Genomic DNA, 24256 nt, shown 5'->3' on the forward strand with positions numbered 1-24256 from the left:
CAAGTGCCCTCCTTAATACCCACCATCCATTTAGCCCATCCCCCCACCTACCTCCCCTGCAGCAATCCTCAGTCCAGTCTGTATTTAAGACTCTCTTATGGTATTGCTTCTGTTTTTTTACAAGTAAGCAGGTATTACTTTTTGTGATTAAAAAAAAAAAAAAAATCCTAAGCATAACGAAACAAATTTAACATGGGGGAACCATGGTACCCACTTCCAAGATCAAATCTATAGATGAGTTACTTGCCAGAACTTCAATCCTGAATTCATCCATCACATATTTCCAGTACTGGGAAGACTTGATGCTGAAGGGGTCAAAGGTCAGGTTTTCCATGGGGGTGACCAGGCTGTCCACCCTGCACAGGACATCGTCAATGCGCTTGGGATCCCCCGTCACTGCCTTTAGTTCTGGACCAAATATATTGTAAAATTCCTCCATAACCTGTCCAAACAAACAAAACACAGGGAGGCTGCCTTTCGGTTTTCCATGAGTGTGTTTAACGTTTATTTACTCTTGAGTGAGAGACAGTGTCGAGCAGGGGAGGGTCAGAGAGGGAGGGAGACACAGAATACGAAGCAGGCTCCAGGCTCTGAGCTGTCGGCACAGAGCCCGACATGGGGCTGGAACTCCCAAACTGTGAGATCATGACCTGAGCCGAAGTCGGATGTTCAACCGACTGAGCCACCCAGACACCCCAGTAATTTTATCTTTGAACGTGTGTTTTGTAAATGAAATCTGATAGGGCGGCCGTGCACACATGTGAGCAGATACGTGGGATCTACTTGTCTGCTTCCACTTTGTCACATACAGCATGGGACGCCCCACAAGCACAGAATTCTAGTGGGCCCACGTATGGCAGTTCAGGGGGTTGGGGGGACATTCGCAGCCAGCACAGGGAAATGTGTCACATCAAAGACAAGTACACGAGGACACAGGCTGCGATGAGAGACCACCTTCTCCCTTCAAGCCGGAGTTTGCTTCCAGAACAGTGGGCTAGGAAACACACCTGATCAGGAAACCTACCATATCGGTTCTGTAACTTCCTGTTACTTCCCCGTGTTGGCCAACTACTCCCCCTGAGCGATGACATAGGACAAAGAGCAGGCAACCCACCCAGCCCTTCCTTACCCGTTGGTAAGCTGGAGGTAGAGAATCCTGGCAGAATGTGCTGGCACCAAGAAGTGAGAGAGAGAAGGAGTTAAGATGGCAGAGGGGTAGGGGGACCCTGGACCTGCCTGGTCCCTGGAACCCAGCTCGGTCAACATCGTATCATTCTGAGCACCTAGGAAATCAGCCTGAGGATTAAGAGAACAATCTGCACAATTAGAGGGAGAGACTGTGGCAGGTACCAGGAGGCACAGAGACGTGAACTGGGGGAGAGAAGAGCCGAGGTGCCTTGGAGGGGAGGGAGCCCTTTTCGCGGAGAGAAGACAGAGAGAGCGGGGGAGAGAGGGGGTTCGGGTCGTGCAAGAAAAACACCCCCCAAAACCACCGACCGGGGAATCGAGAGAAATGGACTGTCACAAGTTTTTGCAAACAGAGGAGCTCACATTCTGAGGGTCTGGAAGTTTGCACCATTCCCGGAAGTCGAGCCGGGCAGACGGGGGGGGGGGGGGGGGGGGGGGTAGAGAAGACCGGCAACAGCATGTCAGGTGGGGATCCCCGGGAGTACACTTGGAGAGAACCTTCCTTCTCAGAGTACATCTGGAAGAGGGCAGATGGCCTCTCCCAGAACAAAAGACTTGGGGGCACACCTGAGCAGCCGATCCACAGCAGGGGACAGAGGCGTGCGCTGAGGGCAGACAACGTGGCCGCAGCTTGTCACTGTGCGTCACCATAAACTCCAGGCGCCTACGGGGCCACACAACTGCTTTTCTGGGACCGAACAGAGCCAGGAGCAGCACCGCAAGGGGCTCCTCCAGAGGGAGGAGCAGGTTCTTTAAGATTTGAAGTTTTTCTTTTTTATTTTAAATATTTATTTTGAGAGAGAGACAGAGACAGAGAGAGACAGAGAGAGAAAGCAGGATCTATGCTGTCAGTGCAGAGCCCAACGTGAGGCTCAGTCGCACGAAGTGTGAGATCGTGTCCCAATCGGAAACCAGGAGTCAGACGCTCAACCCGCTGAGCCACCCAGGCGCCCCAAGATTGGGAGTTTCGAATCCCAGCCCCACCAGCCTGGGCACAGTCGGCCTGTTGGCAGGGATCTGACGGAAGCCTGGGACACAGGAGGGGAGACCGTTGGCTCGCCTGGGAGGCCTGAGCTCCCCTCCCTGGGGACCGGAGAGCAGGGTGACGCCACCTTCCCCGACCACCAGCACCTGGGACTTCAGCAACCAACACAGCGCCCCCAGTGGAGGCTCGAGCCGCTTACATCAGACCGCGCCCCCTGCGCCCTGCTGAGCCGTCTGACTGGGCGCCAGCCGGTGCAGGGGGCCTCTCCCCCAGAGGAGCACAGGCCCCCCCACACGCACCCCACCTACTGATCATAGAGGGCTCCAAAGCGTCAGCTTCAGTTCTGAAGCTGGAAATAGGACCAGACTTTCTTTTTTTGTTGTTTTCCTTTGGAATCAAACTTAGAGTTTTTTGTTCATTTGTTTGTATTTTCATTTCCTTCTCTCACTTTTTGTGGGGCTTTTTGGGTTTTTTTTTTAATTTCTTTTTTGAAGTTTATTTATTATTTGAGAGAGAGAGTGCACATGTGAGTGGGGGGGGGACAGAGAGAGAAGGAGAGAATCCCAAGCAGGCTCCACACTCACCACAGAGCCTGACGCAGGGCTCGATCCCACAACCCTGGGATCATGACCTGAGCCGACATCAAGAGTTGAACATTCAACCAACTGAGCCACCCAGGTGCCCCCCTTGTCTCATTTTTTGAATCAGTCTCGTTCTTTCTCTTTTTCTCTCGTGGAATCAGGCTTATAGTTGTTTGTCCGTTTGGGGCTTTGGTTCCTTTTCCTTTTCTCTTTTTTTGGATCGAGCTTCCTTTAACAAACAAATCAAAGCGCACATAGTTAAAAGTCCAAACACTCCTCACTGCAAGCAAGGAGGAGCTCTGCAGAGGACTGACCTGGGGGAAAGAGCAACCAAAGCACAGCAGCACAGTGCCCCATCGCCAGAAACCCTTCCCGAAGCACCAGGCCTGGACCCCCTGGTCCAGGTAGGACCCCCTCAATACAGCAGTATTCTCAAGAGCAAGAAACATAACAAGCTCTCACAACACGCAAAAGACAAAAACCTAGACAAAATGACAAGGCAGAGAATCCCCCCCAAAGGAAGATCAAGAAGAAACCACAGCCAGGGATTTGCTCACAACAGATAGAAGCAATATATCTGAACAAGAATTTAGAACACCAGTCAGAAGAATACTAGCTGGCCTTGAAAAAAAGCACAGAAGACTCCAGAGAAACCCTTGCTACAGAGATCAAAGACCCAAAAACTAGTCAGACTGGAAAAATAAAATGCTGTAACTGAGAAGCAAAACTGACTGGATAGAGTCCCAACAGGATTGAAGAAGCAGAGGAGAGAATAGGTGACGTAGACGATCGAAGGTTTCAGAATGGGTTAAAAGACCCATCGATATGCCACTTATAAGAGACTCGTGTGAGACCCAAAGACACCCAGATTGAAAGTGAGGGGGGTGGAGAACCATCTACCATCCTAATGACATCAAAAGAAAGTCGGAGTAGCCATACTTATATCAGACAAACTAGATTTTAAACCAAAGACTGTAACAAGAGGTGAAGGAGGGCACTATATCATAATAAAGAGGTCTATCTACCAAGAAGACCTAACAATTGTAAATGAAAACGGTGGCTTTAAATGACACACTGGACCAGATGGACTGATGGATATATTCGAAACATTTCATCCTAAAGCAGAATACACATTCTTTTCGAGAGCACATGGAACATTCTCCAGAACAGATTACATACTGGGTCACAAATCAGCCCTCGACAAATACAAAAAGATTGAGATCACACTGTAAGGGTTAAATTGTAGTGTAAGGCTAACGTGTGGCTTGAAAAATAACAGCTTTGTTCTGACACTGAAGGTCAAGAGATAACAGCCTTGCTTCACTCTTGTAAATTATGCTTCATACTCTTATAAATCAGGCTTCACCAATGAAGGAAACAAAAGCTCAAAGAGAAGAGCATCAGAGGCAAGGTCAAGGAGATCCACTGGTTGCAACTTAGCGGCAAAAAGTCTAAAATAATCACTTCATCCAGAAACTGTTTCTAACTCATCTGGGAACTGCTTCTCTGTTCTGTTCCGAGGTGATGATAAAACGATGTGGTCGGCCATAAAAACTCTGTACCCCGGCTGTTCGGGGCCACACTCTTATCAAGAGTGTTGGTCCGGATCGGTCGGCCTTGCCTCTCATTGTAATAAACTTTGTTGTGACTGTCACTGGTGCCCATAGCATTCTGTTTCAGGAGTTGTGTGGATGCAACAATACCATGCATATTTTCAGACCACAACACTATGAAACGTGAAGTCAACCACAAGAAAAAAAATTGGAAAGACCACAAATACATGAAGGTTAAAGAAAATCCTACTAAAGAATGAATGTGTCAACCAGGAAATTAAAGAAGAAATTTAAAAATACATGTAAGCAAATGAAAAAATGAAAATGAAAACATTACAGTCCAAAACCTTTGGGATGCAACAAAGGCAGTCATAAGAGGGAAGTATATAGCAATATATAGCAATAGTAATACAGGCCTTACTCAAGAAGCAAGAAAAGTCTCAAGTACACAACCCAACACCTAAAGGAGCTGGAAAAAGAACAGCGAATAAAGCCTAAAACCAGCAGAAGAAAAGAAATACAGATTAGAGCAGAAATAAACAACACATAAATTAAAAAAAAAAAAAAAAAAAAAAACAGGACCAACAAAACTAGGAGCTGGTTCTTTGAAAAGAATTAGCAAAATTGATAAACTCCTAGCCAGACTTATCAAAAAGAGAAAAGACCAAAAAATAAAATCAAATCGTAAATGAAAGAGGAGAGATCACAACTGACACCACAGAAATACAGACAATTATACGACAGAATATTATGAGTAATTATATGCCAACAAACTGGGAGATCTGGAAGAAAGGGTAAGTTCCTAAAAGCATACAAACTACCAAAATTGAAACAGGAAGAAATGGAAAATTTGAACAGACCCATAACCAGCAAAGAAATTGAATCAGGGGCACCTGGGTGGCTCAGTAGTTAAGCATCTGACTTCGACTCAGGTCATGATCTCACAGTAGATGAGTTCAAGCCCTACATCGGGTGAGCTCATGCCCTGTTTCAGGTGAGCTCGTGTCCTGCATCGGGTGAGCCCCAACCCTGCTTTGGGTAAAAATCACAAGCCCCAGTTGAGCCCCACTTCTCTCTCTCTGTCCCTCCCTCCCTACCTCTACCCCCCATGGGATCCTTTGTCTCTCAAAAGAAAAGAAAGAGAGAGAGAGAAAGAAAGAAATTGAATCAGTAGTCAAAAATCTCCCAATAAACAAGAGTCCAGGGACAGATGGCTTCCAAGGGAAATTCTACCAAACATTTAAAGAAGAACTCGGTGGCTCAGTCAGTTAAGTGTCTGACTCTTGATTTCAGCTCAGGTCATGATCTCAAGGTTCATGAGTTCAAGCCCCACATGGGGTTCTGCGTAAGAGCCTGCTTGGGATTCTTTCTCGCCTTCTCTCTCTCCTCCTCCACCACTCATACTTGCACTCTCTCTCTCAAAATAAATAAATAAACTTTAAAAAATAAAGAAAGAAGAATTAATACCTATTCTTCTGAAACTGTTCCAAAAAAACAGAAATTGAAGGAAAACTTTCAAACTCATTCTATGAAGCTAGCATTACCTTGATTCCAAAACCAGACAAAGACTCCACTGAAAAAAAGAACTACAGGCCAATATCCTTGATGGACATGGATGCAAAAATTCTCAGTAAGATACTAGAAAATTGAATCCAACAGTACATTAAAAGAATTATTTTCCATGATCAAGTGGGATTTATTCCTGGGCTACAGAGGTGGTTCAATATCCACAAATCAAACAATGCGATACACCACATTAATAGAAGAAAGGATACGAATCATATGAAATTCTCAATAGAGGCAGAAAAAGCATTTGACAAAATACAGCATCAATTCTTGATAAAAACCCTCTAAAAAGTAGGGATAGAGGGAACATACCTCAACATCAGAAAGACCCACAGCTAATATCATCCTCAATGGGGAAAAACGGAGAGCTTTCTCCCTAAAGTCAGGAACATGACAGAAATGTCCGCTCGCACCACTGTTGTTTAACATAGCCCTGGAAGTCCTAGCCTCAGCAATCAGACAACAAAAAGAAATAAAAGGCATCCAAATCAACAAGAAAAAAAGTCAAACTTTCACTCTTCACAGAGGACATGATACTCCACATAGAAAACCCAAAAGACTCCACCAGAGAATTTTCTAGATTCATTGATACGAGAATTTAGCAAAGTCACAGGATAAAAAATCAACATACAGAAGTTCGTTGCAGTTCTTCTTTTTTTTAATATTTATTTGTTTTGGGGAGAGCACAAGCAGGGAAGGGGCAGGGAGAGGGGGACAGAGGATCTGAAGTGGGCTTTGCACAGACAGGTTGATGACAGCAAGCCCAATGTGAGGCTTGAACTCACGAACCATGAGATCATGACCTGAGCCGAAGCTGGATGTTCAACCAACTGACTGAGTCACCCAGGTGCCCCTGTTACATTTCTATACACCAGTAATGAAGTAGCAGAAAAGAGAAATCAAAGAATCGATCCCACTACCATCACACCAAAAACCGTAACATACCTAGGGATAAACCTAACCAAAGAAGTAAAAGATCTGTACTCTGAAAACTATAGAATACTTATAAAAGAAAATGAAGACGCAAAGAAATGGAAAAACATTCCATGCTCATGGATTGGAAGAACAATATTGTTAAAATGTCTATACTACCTACCCAAAGCAATTTATACATTCAATGCCGTATAAATAACACCTGTCAAAATAACACCAGCATTTTTCACAGAACTGGAACTTGGAATTCAAAAATTTATATAAAACCAGAAAAGACCTCAAATAGCCAAAGTAATGTTGAAAAAGAGAAGCGAAGCTGGAGGCCTTACAATTCCGGACTTCTAGCTGTATTACAAAGCTATAATCATCAGGACGGTATGGTACTGGCACAAAAACAGACACATAGATCAATGGAACAGAATAGAGAACCCAGAAATGGACCCACAATTATAGGGTGAACTAATTTTCAACAAAGCAGGAATGACTATCCAATGGAAACAAGGCTCTTCAACAAATGGTGTTAGGAAAACTGGACAGCAACATACAGAAGAACTGGACCGCTTTCTTACACCATACACAAAAATAAATTCAAAATGGATGAAAGACCTCAGTGTGAGACAGGAAACCATCAAAATCCTAGAGGAGAACATCTCTTTGACCTTGGCCGTAGCAAGTTCTTACTAGACGCGTCTTCAGAGGCAAGGGAAACAAAAGCAAAAATGAACTACTGGGATTTCCTCAAGATAAAAAGCTTCTGCACCATGAAGGAAACAATCGACAAAACTAAAAGGCAACTGACAGAATGGGAAAAGATATTTGCAAATGACATCTCTGATAAAAGGTTACTATCCAAAATCTATAAAGAACTTCTCAAACTCAACACCCAAAAGAATAGATAATCCAATGAAGAAATGGGCAGAAGACATGAACAGACACTTCTCCAAAGAAGACATCCAGATGACTGACAGACACGTGAAAAAATGCTCAACATCACTCATCATCAGGAAAATACAAGTCAAAACCACAATGAGATACCACCTCACACCTCTCAGAATGTCTAAAATGAACAACACAAGAAACAACAGGTATTGGCGAGGATGTAGAGAAAAGGGAACCCTTAGCACTTCTGGTGGGAGGGCAAACTGGTGCAGCCGCACTGGAAAACAGTATGGAAGTTCCTCAAAAAGTTAAAAGTAGAACTATCCTACAGCCCAGCAATTGTACTACTAGGTATTTATCCAAAGGATAAAAAAAAGAAAATACTGATTTAAAAGGGGACAATGTTTATGGCAGTGCTATCAACGGTAGCCAAATTATGGAAAGAGCCCAGATGTCTTTCGACTGATGAATGGATAAAGAAGAGGTGATATTTTATATATGCAATGGGATATCATCCAGCCATCAAAAGAATGAAATCTTGCCATTTGCAGGGATACGGATGGAACTGGAGAGTATTCTACTTAGTGAAGTAAGTCGGAGAAAGACAAATACCATGATTTCACACATACATAGAATTTAAGAAACAAAACAAAACAAAGGATCATGGGGGCAAAAAAAGAAAGGAAAACGAAGAAACAGACTCTTAGCTCCAGAGAACACGCCAATGGCTACCAGAGGGGAGGGTGTGGGGAGGTGAGTGAACCAGGTGATGGGGACGAAGGAGGGCATTTGTTGCGATGAGCGCAGGGCGTGGTATGGAAGTACTGAGTCTCTATATCGTACGCCTGAAACTGATATCGCACTGTATGTTAAGTAACTGGAATTCAAATTTTAAAAACTTAAAAAAATTTCTGAATTAAAAAAATTAAAAGAAGTGGGAGAAAATCAACCAAGTCAGCTGTGTGCCGCGCTGTCGCATCGTTCTGGCAATGACGTACATCTGCACATTCGAGTGACAAAGTACAAATCACGTCTTTTCAGTGATTCCGCATACGAGTCAAATGGCCTTGTATCTGCCCTTTAAGCAAACACTGCACAATGTAAATATGAATGGTAAAACTCATGGAATAATTTAAATATTAATTTGAGAGAGAGAGAGAGAAAGTGCTAGCAGGGGAGGGACAGAGAGAAGGAGAGGGAGAGAATCCCAAGCAGGCTCCACCCTGTCAGTGCAGAGCCCAAGTGCACTGGGGCTGGAACTCGCAAACGTGAGATCAGGACCTGAGCTGAAATTAAGAGTCAGATGCTCGGGGCGTCTGGGTGGCTCAGTCGGTTAAACGTCCAACTTCCGCTCAGGTCATGATCTCAGCTCATGGGTTCGAGCCCTACATAGGGCTCTCCACTGTCAGTGTGGAGCCCACTTCGGATTCTCTGTCTCCCTCTCTCTCTGCCCCTCTCCTGCTTGCACGCTCTCTCTCTCTCAAAAATAAACAAACATTAAATTAAAAAAAAAGAGCCACCCAGGTGCCCCAAATCATGGAATAATTTAAATGTTCAATTTCCCTTCACCTTCTTTACTTTGCCACAGTCGTGGGCAAACAAAAAATAAAGCCTGCCGAGATAAGAGATGTCAGAAGAAAGGGAAAAGCTTTAGATTTTAATGCTTTTAATAGCATTTTTTCCTACTTTTTGAACAAGGGGTCCCACATCTGTTGCACTGGGCACGGCAGGTGACATAGCCGGCCCTAGTAGCAAGCACGGGTGCCTGGCACAAGTGAGCGCTCCATAAATACTAAGAATGAATGGACGGATGGACCTTCGTGAGACAGAGAACAGTGGATAATTCATCCAACCAACCACTAGACCCTTTGACCGTTTATTCAAAAGAGAGAGGGACCAGATAAACAAGGAGTCCCTGAAGGATGGGTAGCAGCCGAAACAACGGGCAGGATGATGTGGCGTCAGGAGAGAATAAGTCTTGGACTAGACTTTGAGAAGTTCCAACATTTAACGGAAAGACAGGAGGGGGAGGATTCTGCAAAAGCTACGAGGCAGGAGTGGCCGGAGGTCAAAGGACAGCTGAGAGCGGGGTGAGGGGGGTCGGTCACAGGAGACAAGGAGAAGTGCGAGCGGTCTGGCCCGCTTTGGTACCTTCCGGTACATTCTGCGTGGTCTCTCAAGGGTTTCCCTCCCTCCCCCGCCAGCCCCTGCCCGTCTCCTGGTTTCCGCTGGATACGGACAGCGTGCCATCAAAAAGCCAAACCGCTTTCCGTCCAGCCACGTCCGAACCCCAGCCACCTTTCGGGGCATCGGAGAACACCCACTCCAGCCTCCCCACCTGCAGGATGTCGCAGAGATCCTGGCAGATGGCAGCCATGTAATCCGTTCTCTCAAACAGCCGCTTTCGATCAAACTCCCACCGAGCTTCTCTCCCCGAAGCCTCGATCTTGGCCCTGGTGTCGAAATAGGCCTTTTTCCACGTGTGCAGGGTGTTCCTAGCCTCCGAGGTTTTGTGCTGGGCGCTGGCTCGATTTTCTCTGTGGAGCAAAGAGAAGCAGCGAGGAGGGGGCGGGGAGGGGAGGCTGAGCCTCGGTGGCGGTCCGAGCCGCACAGCCCAAGGGGAGCAGGTTTCCGAGGGGAGCGCCGTCCCCGAGGAGCAGGGCCTCCCCATCCCACAGCCCCCTGCACCGGCCTACGAGGGTGCGACCCCCTTGCGGATCCGTAGGCCACCCCTGGGGCTGAACGGCACCCGGCCGGCCGCCCACCCAACCGGCAGAGCTGCGGCTCCCCTGGGGACCTCTCTGTTCCATCCGGAAGGGGACCGGTAGCCTCGGCTGGGCCACAAGTCAACAGTGCAGGCTGCAGCACCACAGGGAAATGACAAAGCCAAGATTGTTGTGCCTCTTTCACCTGCAGAGTTTTTTTTGTTTTGTTTTGTTTTTTTTAGGAACGTGAACATCTGCACCTCCTTCATTGATTCCAGAGGCCCTCCAGCCTTAGGGGCCCTGGGACTTGGTGTCTCCCAGGATAACTAAGGAAGACAATCCTGATTAAAATAACCTACGTGTTGGGGCGCCTGGGTGGCGCAGTCGGTTAAGCGTCCGACTTCAGCCAGGTCACGATCTCGCGGTCCGTGAGTTCGAGCCCCGCGTCAGGCTCGCGTCAGGCTCTGGGCTGATGGCTCAGAGCCTGGAGCCTGTTTCTGATTCTGTGTCTCCCTCTCTCTCTGCCCCTCCCCCGTTCATGCTCTGTCTCTCTCTGTCCCAAAAATAAATAAACGTTGAAAAAAAAATTAAAAAAAATAAAAAATAAAAAAAAATAATAAAATAACCTACGTGTCCACACGACGGGCTATTAGTTGGCCCTAAAGGGGAATGAGGCCCTGACACCGGCTCCCACACGGGTGAACCTTGAAACCATAGTGCTGATACCCAAGGGACACAGGAATGCTGACGCAGAGGGGCACTTGTACCCCAACGCTTATAGCAGCACTTACAACAATGGCCAAATGATGGAAAGAGCCTAAATGTCCGTCAACTGACGAATGGATAAAGAAATTGTGGTTTACATACACGATGGAGTACTACGTGGCAATGAGAAAGAATGAAATCTGGCCATTTGTAGCAACGTGGATGGAACTGGAGAGTGTGATGCTAAGTGAAATAAGCCATACGGAGAAAGACAGATACCATATGTTTTCACTCTTACGTAGATCCTGAGAAACTTAACAGAAGACCATGGGGGAGGGGAAGGGGAAAAAAAAGTTAGAGAAGGAGAGAGCCAAAGCAGAAGAGACTCTTAAAAACGGAGAGTAAACTGAGGGTTGATGGGGGGTGGGAGGGAGGGGAGGGTGGGTGAGGGGTATTGAGGAGGGCATCTTTTGGGATGAGCACTGGGTGTTGTATGGAAACCAATTTGACAATAAATTTCATATTTAAAAAAAGAAAAAGAAAAAAACCATGGTGCTGAGCAGAAGGAGTCTGTCGTAAAAGCCACCACGTGTATGACTCCATTTGTACGAATGTTCAGAAAAGGCAAATCAAGAGAGACAGAAAGTAGATCTGTGGTTGCCCAAGGCGAGGTGGGCTGGGGAGGCTGGATGTGACAGCTAAAGGGTTTGGGGTTTCTTTTTGGATTAGAGAAAATATTCCACAATCGATTATGGCCACAGATACACAACTCCAAATACACGAAGAGCCGTTGGCTTGTACATTCTGGTGAATCGTATGGTGTGTGCATCATGTTTCAATAAAGCTGTTTAAGGGGCACCCGGGTGGCTCAGTAGGTTAAGCATCCGACTCTTGATTTCAGCTCAGGTCATGATCTCAAGGTTCGTGAGTTCAAGCCCCGAGTCGGGCTCTGTGCTTACGGCATAGAACCGGTTTAGGATTCTCATTCATTCTCTCTCTCTCTCTCTCTCTCTCTCTTTCTCTCTCTCTCTCTCCTCTCCCCGCCTCCCCACTCACATTCTCTTTCTCTCTCAAAATAAATAAATAAACTTTAAAAAAAAAAGCTGTTTAAGATCTTCGGAAAAACATAGCATCGCTACTTCTCACTTGAACAAAGTCCTCAGGTTGACCACTCTGCAGACTCTTTCGGCGATTTCCCAGGCGATCCGCTCCATGAGCGGGATCATCCTTTCATCTTTATTGTAGTGTCGGGAGATGATCCACACCATCCTCAGGGCACTCATCATGGATGGGATGGTCTCCAGGACGACGTGAAAGCTAGATCCGTGCGTGATGTTCTAATCGGAGAGAGCAAGCAATCTTAGCCTTGGGGTCCGAGTAGTTTGATAAAGCGGCGCATGCGCGGGAAGTTTCACTCTTCCTAATTCAAAAAGTGTATTTAGTGCGGGAGGAAGCGTTTCACCACCGAAAGGAGTCTGAAATAGGTCTGTGCACACTGACATGGAAAGACAGATAAGATTTACAATTAAAGTAAATAAAGCCATTTGAAGCAGTGTATAAAGTAGGAGTGTGTATATACATAAATAGATACGTAGAGAGCGAGAAAAGTAAATATAGAGAAAAAGAATATATATATGTATAGCTATTGAGTACACACACACACACCCAGTACATATTCTGTGTGGCAGATTGTATTTTCCAAACGCAGCCACAACATCTTGACTGTGTCCCCCTCGCCATTAAGAGACCGAGTCATCTCCACCCCCTCGAGTCTGCACAGGCTGTTACTTCTTTAGTCAGTAGAATATGGCGGCCGTAATGTTGCTTCTGGTCTCTTGGAAGCCAGCCACCATGTAAACAGTATGACCATCCCGGGGACTGGGTGGCTCAGTCACATAAGCATCAGAACACTTACTTCAGTTCAAGTCACGATCTCGCAGTTGTGAGACTGAGCTCCGAGTCAGGCTCCACACCGAGCGTGGAGCCTGCTTGGGATTCTCCCTCTCCCTCCCTCTCTCTCTCTCTCTCAAAATAAAGAGGCATTAGGGGCGCCTGGGTGGCTCAGTCGGTTAAGCGTCTGACTTTGGCTCAGTTCATGATCTCACAGTTCCTGAGTTCGAGCCCTGCATCAGGCTCTCTGCTGCCAGCACGGAGCCTCTGTCCCCCCTCTCTCTGCCCTGCCCCTGCTGATTCTCTCCTTCTCCCTCTCTCCCTCGCTCTCTCAAAAATAAATAAACTCTTTAAAATTTTTTTAAAAAAGCAAGCGTGGCCACCCTATTACCCTGAAGCCACCAGGCTTTGAGACATCCAAACCACGTAGAGAAATACTAGGGACTTAGATACCACATGTAGAAAAAAGGCCCAGGAGCACCCAGACGCCAGATGTGTGGGCAAAGAAGCCACGTGGAAGGGGTCCCGCAGCCCAGCCACCCCAGCTGTTGTACATGAGCCAAGAGGAACCGCCCAGCTAAGCTTTCCCCAAACTCCTGACCCACAAAATGGGAAGACAAAGAACACAATTGTCATTAAGAAAATGAAAACGCACACAGAATGGAATATTGCTAAGCATGTATCTGATAAGGAACTTGTATTCAAAAATGTTTAACTCATAAATCAATAATGAGGCAAATTAAAAATGGGGAAAAGATTACAGCAGATGTTTCACCAAAGATACGCGAACGGCCTAAGAAGCAGAGTGAAAGGTGTTCAACCTCATCAGTCACTAGGGAATGTAAACCAAAGTCGTGGCGAGACGGCACAAAAGATGTACGATGCCACGTGTATAAAATACCAAGAACGGACAAATTCATAGACAGAAAGTGGGATAGAGGTTACCAGAGGGGCAGGGAGGAGGGAATCGGTGCTCAAGGGGTCCAAGTTTATGTCGGGGATGATGAAAATGGCTTGCTTATGGATAATGAGGATGGGCACCCAGCACCGTGTACGTTTTTTTTTTTTAATGTTTATTTATTTTTGAGAGACAGAGAAAGCATGTGAGCAGAGAAGGGCAGAGACAGGGAGACACAGAATCTGAAGCAGGCTCTAGGCTCTGAGCTGTCAGCACAGAGCCCGACACGGAGCTCGAACTCACAAACCATGAGATGACCTGAGCTGAAGTCGGACGCTTAACTGACTGAGCCACGCAGGCGCCCCTCGTGTATGTACTTAATGCCACTGAACTATATACTTGCAAGTAGTTAAAATAATGAATGTTATATGTTTGTGACCACAATTTTTTAAGTGCTGAATTAAACAAGGAAACTAGTGGTGCCTGGGTGGCTCAGTCGGTTGAGCGTCCAACTTCGGCTCAGGTCATGATCTCACGGTTCATGGGTTCGAGCCCCGCATGAGGCTCTGTGCTGACGCCTGCTCAGAGCCCGGAGCCTGCTTCAGACTCTGTGTCTCCTTCCCTCTCTGCCCCTCCCCCGCTCACGCTTTGTCTCACTCTATTTCTCAAAAATAAATACACGTAAATTTAAAAAAATTTTTTAAATAAACAAGGAAACTAAATCCGCGTGAGTGCTAATTTACAGACCCGACTTTCCAAAGCGCAGCACGCCCGGCCTACCTTGAAATGACGTTCCACAGTGGACAGAAACCGCACGTTGTCTGAGGCCTCCATGTGGAGCTTGAATAATTCAGTTAAGACTGGCTGCAGGTTGGCCACAAGCATAGAATCTGATTCCTTGATCACATCCAAGACCTTCCTGACTATTGGAAGCTTTGTTTGCTCATGGAGTGCACTTAGGGTTGCATTTCTTTCCCGCCAGAATTCAATTTCGGCCAGAGGACCGTTACCCTGCAAGGTGACGCGAACACACAAACCGTCATCGCTCGTGCGGAAGGCACACTTGTGGTGGTTTCTACAGAACCCCTCCCTCTCTTCCCAGCTGCTCCAAACGGGAACTGAGCCCTGCACTTGACCTCAGATGGTCCAGTCAGAGTGAATGTCAGGACTCTGGCTAAGAAAGCCAAGCCACTCTCTTTCTCTGGAGAACTGATGGGGCAATGTACCACGCCACGAAGGAAACCAGCCTGAGGAGGAAGCCTCCAGACGAGCATCCTGACACACAGTATGACCTCTGTCAGCCCACGGGGTAATGTGGCTGCACGCTAACAGCAGAAAGCCCAGGAACGATGGTGTGGGGATTTTGAACTTTTTATTAAATTTTTTTTAATGTTTCTTTATTTCTGAGACAGAGACAGAGCATGAGTGAGGGAAGGGCAGGGAGAGAGGGAGACCCAGAATCCGAAGCGGGCTCCAGGCTCTGAGCTGTCAGAACAGAGCCCGACGCAGGGCTCCAACTCACAAACCGTGAGATCGTGACCTGAGCCGAAGTCGGACACTCAACCGACTGAGCCACCCGGGCGCCCCTTTTTTTTGTTTGTTTTTTTAATTTATTTTTTTGCTTTGAACTTTCAAGGAGGCGACAAAAGAGTAAGAAAAGAGGCTGGGTCAGACAGATCCCCAGACTCCTGGCTCTTCCTCCGGTGGCCACGTGAACGGTCAGGGAATCTTCAAAAGTGCAGCCTGAGTTACCTGAGGGGTCTTCTTCAGCTGGCCCTCCACAGCTGCGGATATCAGATTCAGCCAGTTTATCACACACTGCTCTAAGGTTTCAACGGCTTCCGGGTCAGCTGCCAGGTCAGACACCTCTCTGTCCACACTGATGCTTGGCATTTCCAACTTAATCTCCCCTGGTAGGATAACAATGGTCAGTTAGTCACCAGTTCGGGGGAAATGATTACAGACAGTAACGTTCAAGTGAGTCAGATGGCTCTTCTCTCCAGACATCAGTACAGTGAGATCCGATTCGTCCCCTCTAACCCCCACCCCATCCTAATCCGTCTAGACTTTCATTCTCTTCCATCAGAATGTAACTAAGCATTATAGATAATTTTAACAGTGTTAAGCTTGGTCAGAATGATCTAGTTATTTAAGATGTTGCTGAATTTACAACCTAGTAACTTCAATTTAAAAATTAAGGGGTGCCTGGCTGGCTCCGTTAGAAGAGCGTGTGACTCTTGATCTCGGGGTCGGGAGCTTGAGCCCTGCCTTGGGTGTAGAGATTACTTAAAAAAATAAAATCTTCAGGGGCGCCTGGATGGCATCTGACATCAGCTCAGGTCATGATCTCGCAGTTCGTGGGTTCGAGTCCTGCGTCGGGCTCCGTGCTGACAGCTCAGAGCCTGGAGCTTGCTTCACATTCTGTGTCTCCCTCTCTCTCTGCCCCTCCCCCATATGTGCTCTGTCTCTCACTCTCACTCTCTCTCACACTCGAAAATATATAAACATTAAAAAAATTTAGGAAAAAATAAAATCTTAAAAAAATATAAATAAAAAAAATTAAACTAACAACCAGATATTTGAGAAAACCTCCAGCAGGGAATAGGCCCAGATAAATCAGAAACAATGACCTCAGAGGAGATTAAGACAATGTAAAGGAGAATTTGTTTTTAATCCCAATTATCAGTCTCAGAGATGTGAGGCAATATGGCACCCACGAAACAAGAACAGAAGGCTTTGGAAAAGGGATAATCACAGAATAAGAGGTCTTAAAAATTAAAAATATGATAGCTCAGAGGCACCTGGGTGGCTGAGTCAGTTAAGCACCTGACTCTTTCTCGGGTGGTGGGGTAGGAGGGAGAGCGCAAGCCGGGGAGGGGTAGAGAGAGGGGGACAGAGGATCTGAAGCGGGCTTTGTGCTGACAGCAGTGAGCCTGACGCGGGGCTCGAACTCACGAACCGTGAGATCATGACCTGAGCCGAAATCGGACGCTCAACCAACTGAGCCACCCTGGTGCCCCTAAGCATCTGACTCTTGATCTCAGCTCAGGTCTTGATCTTACGGTCATAAGATGAAGCCCCTCCCTGGGCTTACAAAAAAATGTGATAGCTGATGTGAAAAAGTTGAGTCAAAGGTTGGGGAAGATAAAAGTTGAGGAACTCTTCAGAAAAGCCGAATATAAAGACAAAGAGGTGGGAAAGACAAGAGAAAAGATGAGCAACAGAATCAGCAGCGTCCCCCAATGTTAGCAAGAAAGAACAGAGACGAATAGTGGAAGAAATTACCAAAAGGAGTTTTCAGACTACAAAACTAGGTCTTCAGGCTGAAAATATTCACACAGCGCTCAGCAAAACGAATGGAGAAAGGACCACACAAAAAGGTCCATCATCCCAGCATTTTAAGGCATGAAGATAAAGACACACTCCTAAAAGTTCACATCAAGGGGAGAGGAAAAAAACAGAAAGAAAGAAAGAAGAAAGAAAAGACGACAAAAGAAAGAAAAAGAAAAACCCAATTTCTCATAAGGAACGCTGGATACTACAGAACAATGAAGAAAACTGTATTTGAAATTCTGTGCCAGGGCGCCTGGGTGACTCAGTCGGTTGAGCGTCCAACTTCGGCTCAGCTCATGATCTCACAGTTCGTGGTTCAAGCCCCGCGTCGGGCTCTGTGCTGACAGTTCGGAGCCTGGAGCCTGCTTCAGATTCTGTGTCTCCCTCTCTCTCTGCCCCTCCCTCGCTTGCACTCGGTCTCGATCTCTCTCAAAAATAAATAAACATTAAAAAAGAAATTTAGGGGCGCCTGGGTGGCGCAGTCGGTTAAGCGTCCGACTTCAGCCAGGTCACGATCTCGCGGTCAGTGAGTTCGAGCCCCGCGTCGGGCTCTGGGCTGATGGCTCAGAGCCTGGAGCCTGTTTCCGATTCTGTGTCTCCCTCTCTCTCTGCCCCTCCCCCGTTCATGCTCTCTCTCTGTCCCAAAATAAATAAACGTTGAAAAAAAAAAAAAAGAAATTTAAACCAAAAGTCTGGGGGCTCCTGAGTAGCTCAAGCGGTTGAGCATCCAACTCTTGATTTCAGCTCAGGTCACGATCTCATGGTTCGTGGGACTGAGCCCCATGCGTGGGCTCCATGCCGACAGTGTGGAGCCTACTTGGGATTCTCTCTCTCCCCTCTCTCTGCCCCTCCTCTGCTCACTTGCTCACAGTGAGTGAGTGAGTGAATGAATGAATGAGTGAATGAATGAATGAATGAAAAACACATGTCCATAGTGTGTTATCAAAAGTTTGGCTCTCAGGGCACCTGGGTGGCTCAGTCGGTTAAACGTCTGACTTCGGCTCGGATCGTGACCTCGCAGTTTGTGAGTTCGAGCCCCACACTGGGCTCTCTGCTGTCAGTACAGAGCCTGCTTTGGATCCTCCGCTCCCCTTTCTCTCTGTCCCTCCACCGCTTGTGCTCGCTCGCTCTCTCTCTCAAAAATAAATAAGTGTTAAAAAAAAAAATTGGATCTCTGCGGGTGTTTCTAGTCTTAGAGAAAACTGCTACTAAGTGGGGTGTGTCAAATTTTACTTTCGGGGCGGGGGTGGGATTTCTCTTCCTCGAAAGCAATACCATCTCGCAGACCGTAATAGCCCTTGCCGAGAAATCGCCTGTCGGCTTTCACAGGATAGGGCTCTCCAAAGCGTAACCCCAAATGGGACTCACCTTCCCCACTACGCCAGCCTCTCGACCTTGCTGTTCTCCATGACACACGTGCTCCCAGGCTCTGGGACTCTCACCATGCCATCCTCCCCCACGTCGTGAGGTACAGGCCTGCAGTAGCTGCTGCAGCCCCACCACGTGTGGGGCCCTGGGCTTGGACACTAACTAAGCCAGGACCAGCCATCCACCCTTCCTCGTTCACGGAAACCCCATTCTTTCAAACTCCCTTCTCTCATTCAGCCCTCTCTCCCTGCCCGAAATGCCCTTGCTCCCCAACGCCACCTACTAACGCTCTGCTGTCCATTCAGAGGAGGTCAAATGCCACCTCCTTCAGGAAGTCTCCTGTGATTTCCTCCTGCTTCCGCCACAAGGTCTCCCTCCTCCAAACCCTAAAAGTCCTAATAGCTTTCCCAAGCTCTCATCTGCCACAGTTCCTTGTGCACCAGACGATAAGACCCTTGAGGACAAGGATTCGTTGTTTCTCTGTGCATCTTCCTTCCAGCTCGGGGTCGCTCAGATGGTGGGCGGAGAAAAAAGAATGATTACAAATGAAAACAAGACTCCTGGACTCTTACGTCGCCTTCCTAAAGGACATTCCCACGCGTAACGAAACAGAAGAAAACATGAAGCTTACCTTCCAGTTGCTGCATTGTCCTTTGAATATTATTTGCAAATTTCTGGATGTTCATTAAAAATTCATCCCGTATTAACTGCATGCTGTGATACGTTTCCCCGGGCACACTAGGGAGCCCCGCTTCATACTCGGAAGAGTCCGAGATTTTCTCGGACGCAAATCCCGTGGCCGCATCCTTGTGCTGATTGAAGGACAGAGCTGGCATGAAAACCTGAAACGTCAAGTTTATGAGACGAATCAATGTCATGTCCAATAACTCATGCACTTCCGCGGCCCCCGGCTTCGAATGTTCTGTGAGAGGCGGCACAGATAATGGCAACAAAGTGGAGAGAACTCGAGCCCAGAGCACAGACCTAAAGACAGAGAAATGTTGTTTGACCTAACACGACCCCAGGAGGAGAGCGTGACCCAAGCGCGAGGTGACTGTCCAGATCAGCATACTGTATTTCTTTAGGTCACCGGCCACACAAACAGCTGAAGAGTCAGTCAGCTCAGGGTCAAGCTAGTTCATGTGGAGGTTAAAATAGGGAGGGGGAGGGGGCGCCTGGGTGGCTCAGCTGGTTGAGGATCGGACTTCAGCTCAGGTCATGATCTCACTGTTGGTGAGTTCGAGTCCCGCTTCGGGTGAACATGAGCCCCACTATTCTCTCTCTCTCTCTCTCTCTCTCTCTGCCCCTTGTGGGATTCTCTCTCTCTCTCCCTGTCTCTCTGCCCCTCGCTCACTTGTGCCCTCCCTCATCCATTTAAATGCCTGTGGGTCAGTTGGATGGTTGGTTGGTTGAGTTTTGGTTTGGGCTTGTAGCTCTGCCTTTTCTTCTTAAACTTTGGTCCATCGTTGAGGACGATGTACATGCACTTCCGATTTACTGAAGAACCCAGGATGTTTGACCTGCGGATTCCCAGTCTGGGTTCTGCTGACTGCACACTCCCAGTGACACTCACTGTGTCCCCGTGCGCTCCGTATCTCCCACTGGGTCCAGACCCTCCGTCAGAATCCCTCTACCAAGACTAACGGCAGTGCTCAGGAGACAATGTCTGGTTTTCTCTCCTTTCGGATGGTAGCGTCCGCTTGTTCGATGACAAGATCCGTGAACCTCTGGGAGCCACACAACCGAAATAGTCTCATCCTAACACTTCTTTATTTTATAGCTGAAATGCTTTTATAAAGAGACGCTTCTCTCATCTACTACTTAACTACCCAGTGCATTTCATGTAGAAGAGGCAGAATAAACACCTGGACCCTTTATTTGCCCAGTTTTCAAAATGGTAAACGGGTGCCGTGTCACCCTGCCCCTAGCGCTCCCCCTCCCCCCATCCCCTCCTCCAGCGGCCTCTCCCTTGGTTGCTTCTATCCAGCCCCTTGGCCTCGCACCATCGCCACACTCTGGCTGGCACGTGGATAAAGTAACATAGGGGTGAGGGCAGCGGCCAGGGTCTATCAGGAGCCAAGTGCAATGGTCTCGGTAAAAAATGCTATTGAGGTGTTCCTGGCCACCCGGCCTAAAACTTCAAAACCCTCACCTTTACCACCTGCCAGTATTTCTTACCCCCTTCCCAACCTCGTCTTTCTTAACTCCCATCACTATTGAGCACGCTACCTTTCACCTTTGAACAACGCAAGGGTGAGGATGCCAACGCCCCCTCCATGCAGTTGAAAATCCACGTATTTTGGCGCCTGGGTGGCTCAGTCGGTTAAGCGTCCGACTTCAGCTCAGGTCACGATCTCGCGGTCCGTGAGTTCAAGCCCTGCGTCGGGCTCTGTGCTGACAGCCCAGAGCCTGGAGCCTGCTTCCGATTCTGTGTCTCCCTCTCTCTCTCTGCCCCTCCCCTGTTCATGCTCTCTCTGTGTCTCAAAAATAAATAAAACGTTAAAAAAAAAATTTTTTTTAAATAAAAATAAAAATAAAAAAAAGAAAATCCACGTATGACGTTTGACTCTCTAAATCTTAACTACTAAGAGCAGCCTGTTGACGGAAGCCTTGCCGATAACATCACCTGTCGATTAACACTTATCAGTATGTTCCATGTGTTATATACGGTATGCTTAACAATAAAGTAAGCTAGAAGAGGGGCGCCTGGGTGGCTGAGTCGGTTGAGCTTCCGACTTCAACTCAGGTCATGATCTCACGATCTGTGAGTTCAAGCCCCGCGTCGGGCTCTGTGCTGACGGCTCGGAGCCTGGAGCCTGCTTCTGATTCTGTGTCTCCCTCTCTCTCTGCCCCTCCCCCACTCATGCCCCGTCTCTGTCTCTGTCTCTCTCTCTGTCCAAAATAAATAAATGTTAAAAAATTTTAAAGCTCGAGGAAAAACTGTTATTGAGAAGGAAAATACATTTACAACACTATACCGTATTTATTGGAAAAAATCCACGTAGAAGTGGACCCGTGTGGTTCAAATCATGCTGTTCAAGGCTCAACCGAACAGATTCTCTCACAGATCCTGTTTAATGTAAGCCTTCCTGACTAGAACGAGCACTCCGTGAGGCAGATCTCGGCCGAGTTGTTCGCTCAGTGGAATACGGTAGGTGCTCAATAAATATTTTCCGGAGGAATGCCCTGAGTTCTCCCTGAGCCCCTCACACCTCAGCTCAAATGTCCGGAGAGTTCTTGGCTTTCCCTCCAGATTGGTTTCTATCCTCACCCATCTCCCTAGTGACCCGCCCGGCTGCTCACCCCCAACCGAACCCTAGGGAGTCCCTCGTGACTCTCCATTTTCCAAAACCTCCATACCCAAGTCACCAGCAAGCCCCATTGGCCCTCTCCCCAGCAAAACAGATTCTTGACACGGCCTGCCTCCCACTCCCTCCCCTGATTGAACTCCAGTCTAGACAACCATCCCCCTCCACAGACACTTCCACGGACTCCAACTGGTCCACTCTTGCCTTCGGCCCTCACCCTCGCTCCCACAGTACGATTTCCACACAACAGCCAGAGGAACGATGCCAACCAGATCATGTTATTCCCCTGCTGAAAACCTACCCTCCTTTCCAACTTTCCTCACTACTCTCTAGCTGCACAGGCCCTCCCTCTGTTCCTGGACCAGGCTATGTCTGCTCCTGCCTCAGGACCTTTGCATAAGCTATCTTCCCTGCCCAGGATGCTCTTCCCCCCAGATCTTCACAGGTCTGACCCCCTTCACCTGATTCAGCCCTCAATTCAATGCCATGCCCTCAAAGGGGCCTTTCCTGACCACCTCAACCCCACCCTATCACACTTCCCTAATGACACTTCCGTAACAACTTGTCATTAGAATAGCCTGCTCGTGAGATTCTTTTTTTATTGTTTGCCTATCAGACATCGCCTCCTCAGTGAGGCCATCCCTTACCACCACTCCCTGCACACACACACAGTCCATTTCTATCACATTACTAGGGTTCATTTCACTCATGCCACTTGTCAATGTCTGATATTTTCCAGTTTATGAATCTGTGTTTCGTGTCCTTCCCCAGAATAAGCTCCTGGAGCACAGAGACCTAGTCCGTGCTCCTCGCCGCTCTGCCACCAGGGCCCACGGAGGCACCCGCTGGATATTCATTACTTGTGGAGTAAATGAATCAAATGGCCTTAGTCTTACAAAATGCTGAGGTCCCTTCCCTTTGTCCACAGTTACCTGACATATGATATTCTTCAGAAGATGAAGCACGTTAGTGTTGATAATTCCATACTCCAGGGTCTCGGGCATGATCTCCATGGCTTCCTTCATGTTGGTAGCTTCAGAGATCATCTCTGTGTGGGAACAGATTCAGAGGGTGAGACGCGTGGGGAAGTGGCAGGCAGTGAACCTTCCAAGTGTATCTGGACCTTCCAAGGAATCTGCTCCTTCTTCCCGAGGAGCTACCAACGAATGTTCCGGGCACAGGCTCAACATGATGCTAATGTCTGTGCAAACGACTCCCTCGGCCGCTGACACATCAAAAGAAACCCTACACGTTGTGGTTCACAGAGCTGCACAGACTGGAGGATCTGGCTGGAGTTGTCTGAAGTCAGACAAGAATAGAAACAGTAGCATTTTCTGGAAATATTTGCTGGGTTCCTTGCTCTCCCTGGGTCCCCACTCCCAGCGATGCCTCCCCAGTTCATCACCAGAGTCCTTTTTGAGTCATGGGTATTTATTTAATGTTCATTTACTTTTTGAGAGACAGAGAGAAAGCAAGCTGGGGAGGAGCAGAGAGAGAGGGAGACACAGAATCCGAAGCAGGCTCCAGGCTCTGAGCTGTCAGCACAGAGCCCCACGTGGGGCTCGAACTCATGAACCATGAGATCATGACCTGAGCTGAAGTCGGATGCTCAGCCGACTGAGACACCCAGGCGCCCGAGTCATGGGTATTTTTTTCTTATTTTTTTTTAATTTTCTTAATGTTTACTTATTTTTGAGAGAGAGAGAGAGAGAGCGCGCGCGCGCTGGGGAAGAGGCAGAAGGAAGGAGACACAGACTCCAAAGCAGGCTCCAGGCTCTGAGCTGCCAGCACAGAACCTGATGCGGGGCTCGAATTCACAAGCCTTGAGGTCATGACCTGAGCCGAAGTCGGACGCTTAACTGACTGAGCCACCCAGGCGCCCCAGAGTCACAGGTATTTTTAAAGACAGATTTGGTAACAGCCTATTCTCCAACCGTGTTTTATTTTACATGTCTTTACTCCACCTGCACGGTACACATTTTGAAGGTCACTTGGGCCCATCCCTCAATCTAACCGGGAAACACCGCAGATACACCAACCAAGGCAGTTACCTCACTGGCTTTGGTCCCACAGCTGTGTAGACATTCTCTCCTTAATACGCTTCTTTACAGCAAACTCTTCTTTACTTAAGTAAATTTATTTTAAGGGGAAAGAACCTAAGAACCCAGAGCAGAGGAGAAAGAGAGGCTGATCTTGACAGAAGAGAAACGGCGAGACACAAAGACGACGAGAAGGCCCAGTGATGAAATCCGAGGAGACGCGGCTGCTGCCCGGCTGGCGGCCTATGCGCCGTGGCAGGTGCTGTCCTGGAGGAGAGCACTGAGCAGGGATGAGGGGGCACGAGCCTCTACAAGCTGTCTTCCC

The 24256-nt window shown here is 47.7% G+C and overlaps 1 protein-coding gene across 1 annotated transcript in view; it reads right to left on the reverse strand.

Moving 5' to 3' along the window:
- Nucleotides 1–24256, reverse strand: part of DNAH10 (dynein axonemal heavy chain 10) — a 143742-nt gene that overhangs the window by 109884 nt on the left and 9602 nt on the right. The window contains exons 5-11 of the mRNA XM_086681488.1: nucleotides 22825–22940; nucleotides 19216–19426; nucleotides 15636–15793; nucleotides 14664–14894; nucleotides 12242–12432; nucleotides 10024–10222; nucleotides 248–442 (exon numbers count right to left, since the gene is read on the reverse strand). Coding sequence (XP_086537614.1) covers nucleotides 248–442; nucleotides 10024–10222; nucleotides 12242–12432; nucleotides 14664–14894; nucleotides 15636–15793; nucleotides 19216–19426; nucleotides 22825–22940 — 1301 coding nt within the window. The remainder of the gene's footprint in view (nucleotides 1–247; nucleotides 443–10023; nucleotides 10223–12241; nucleotides 12433–14663; nucleotides 14895–15635; nucleotides 15794–19215; nucleotides 19427–22824; nucleotides 22941–24256) is intronic.

Source organism: Puma concolor, chromosome D3, assembly GCF_028749965.1.
Source record: "Puma concolor isolate L17-30 chromosome D3, mPumCon1.1.hap2, whole genome shotgun sequence".
Lineage (NCBI taxonomy): Eukaryota > Metazoa > Chordata > Mammalia > Carnivora > Felidae > Puma > Puma concolor.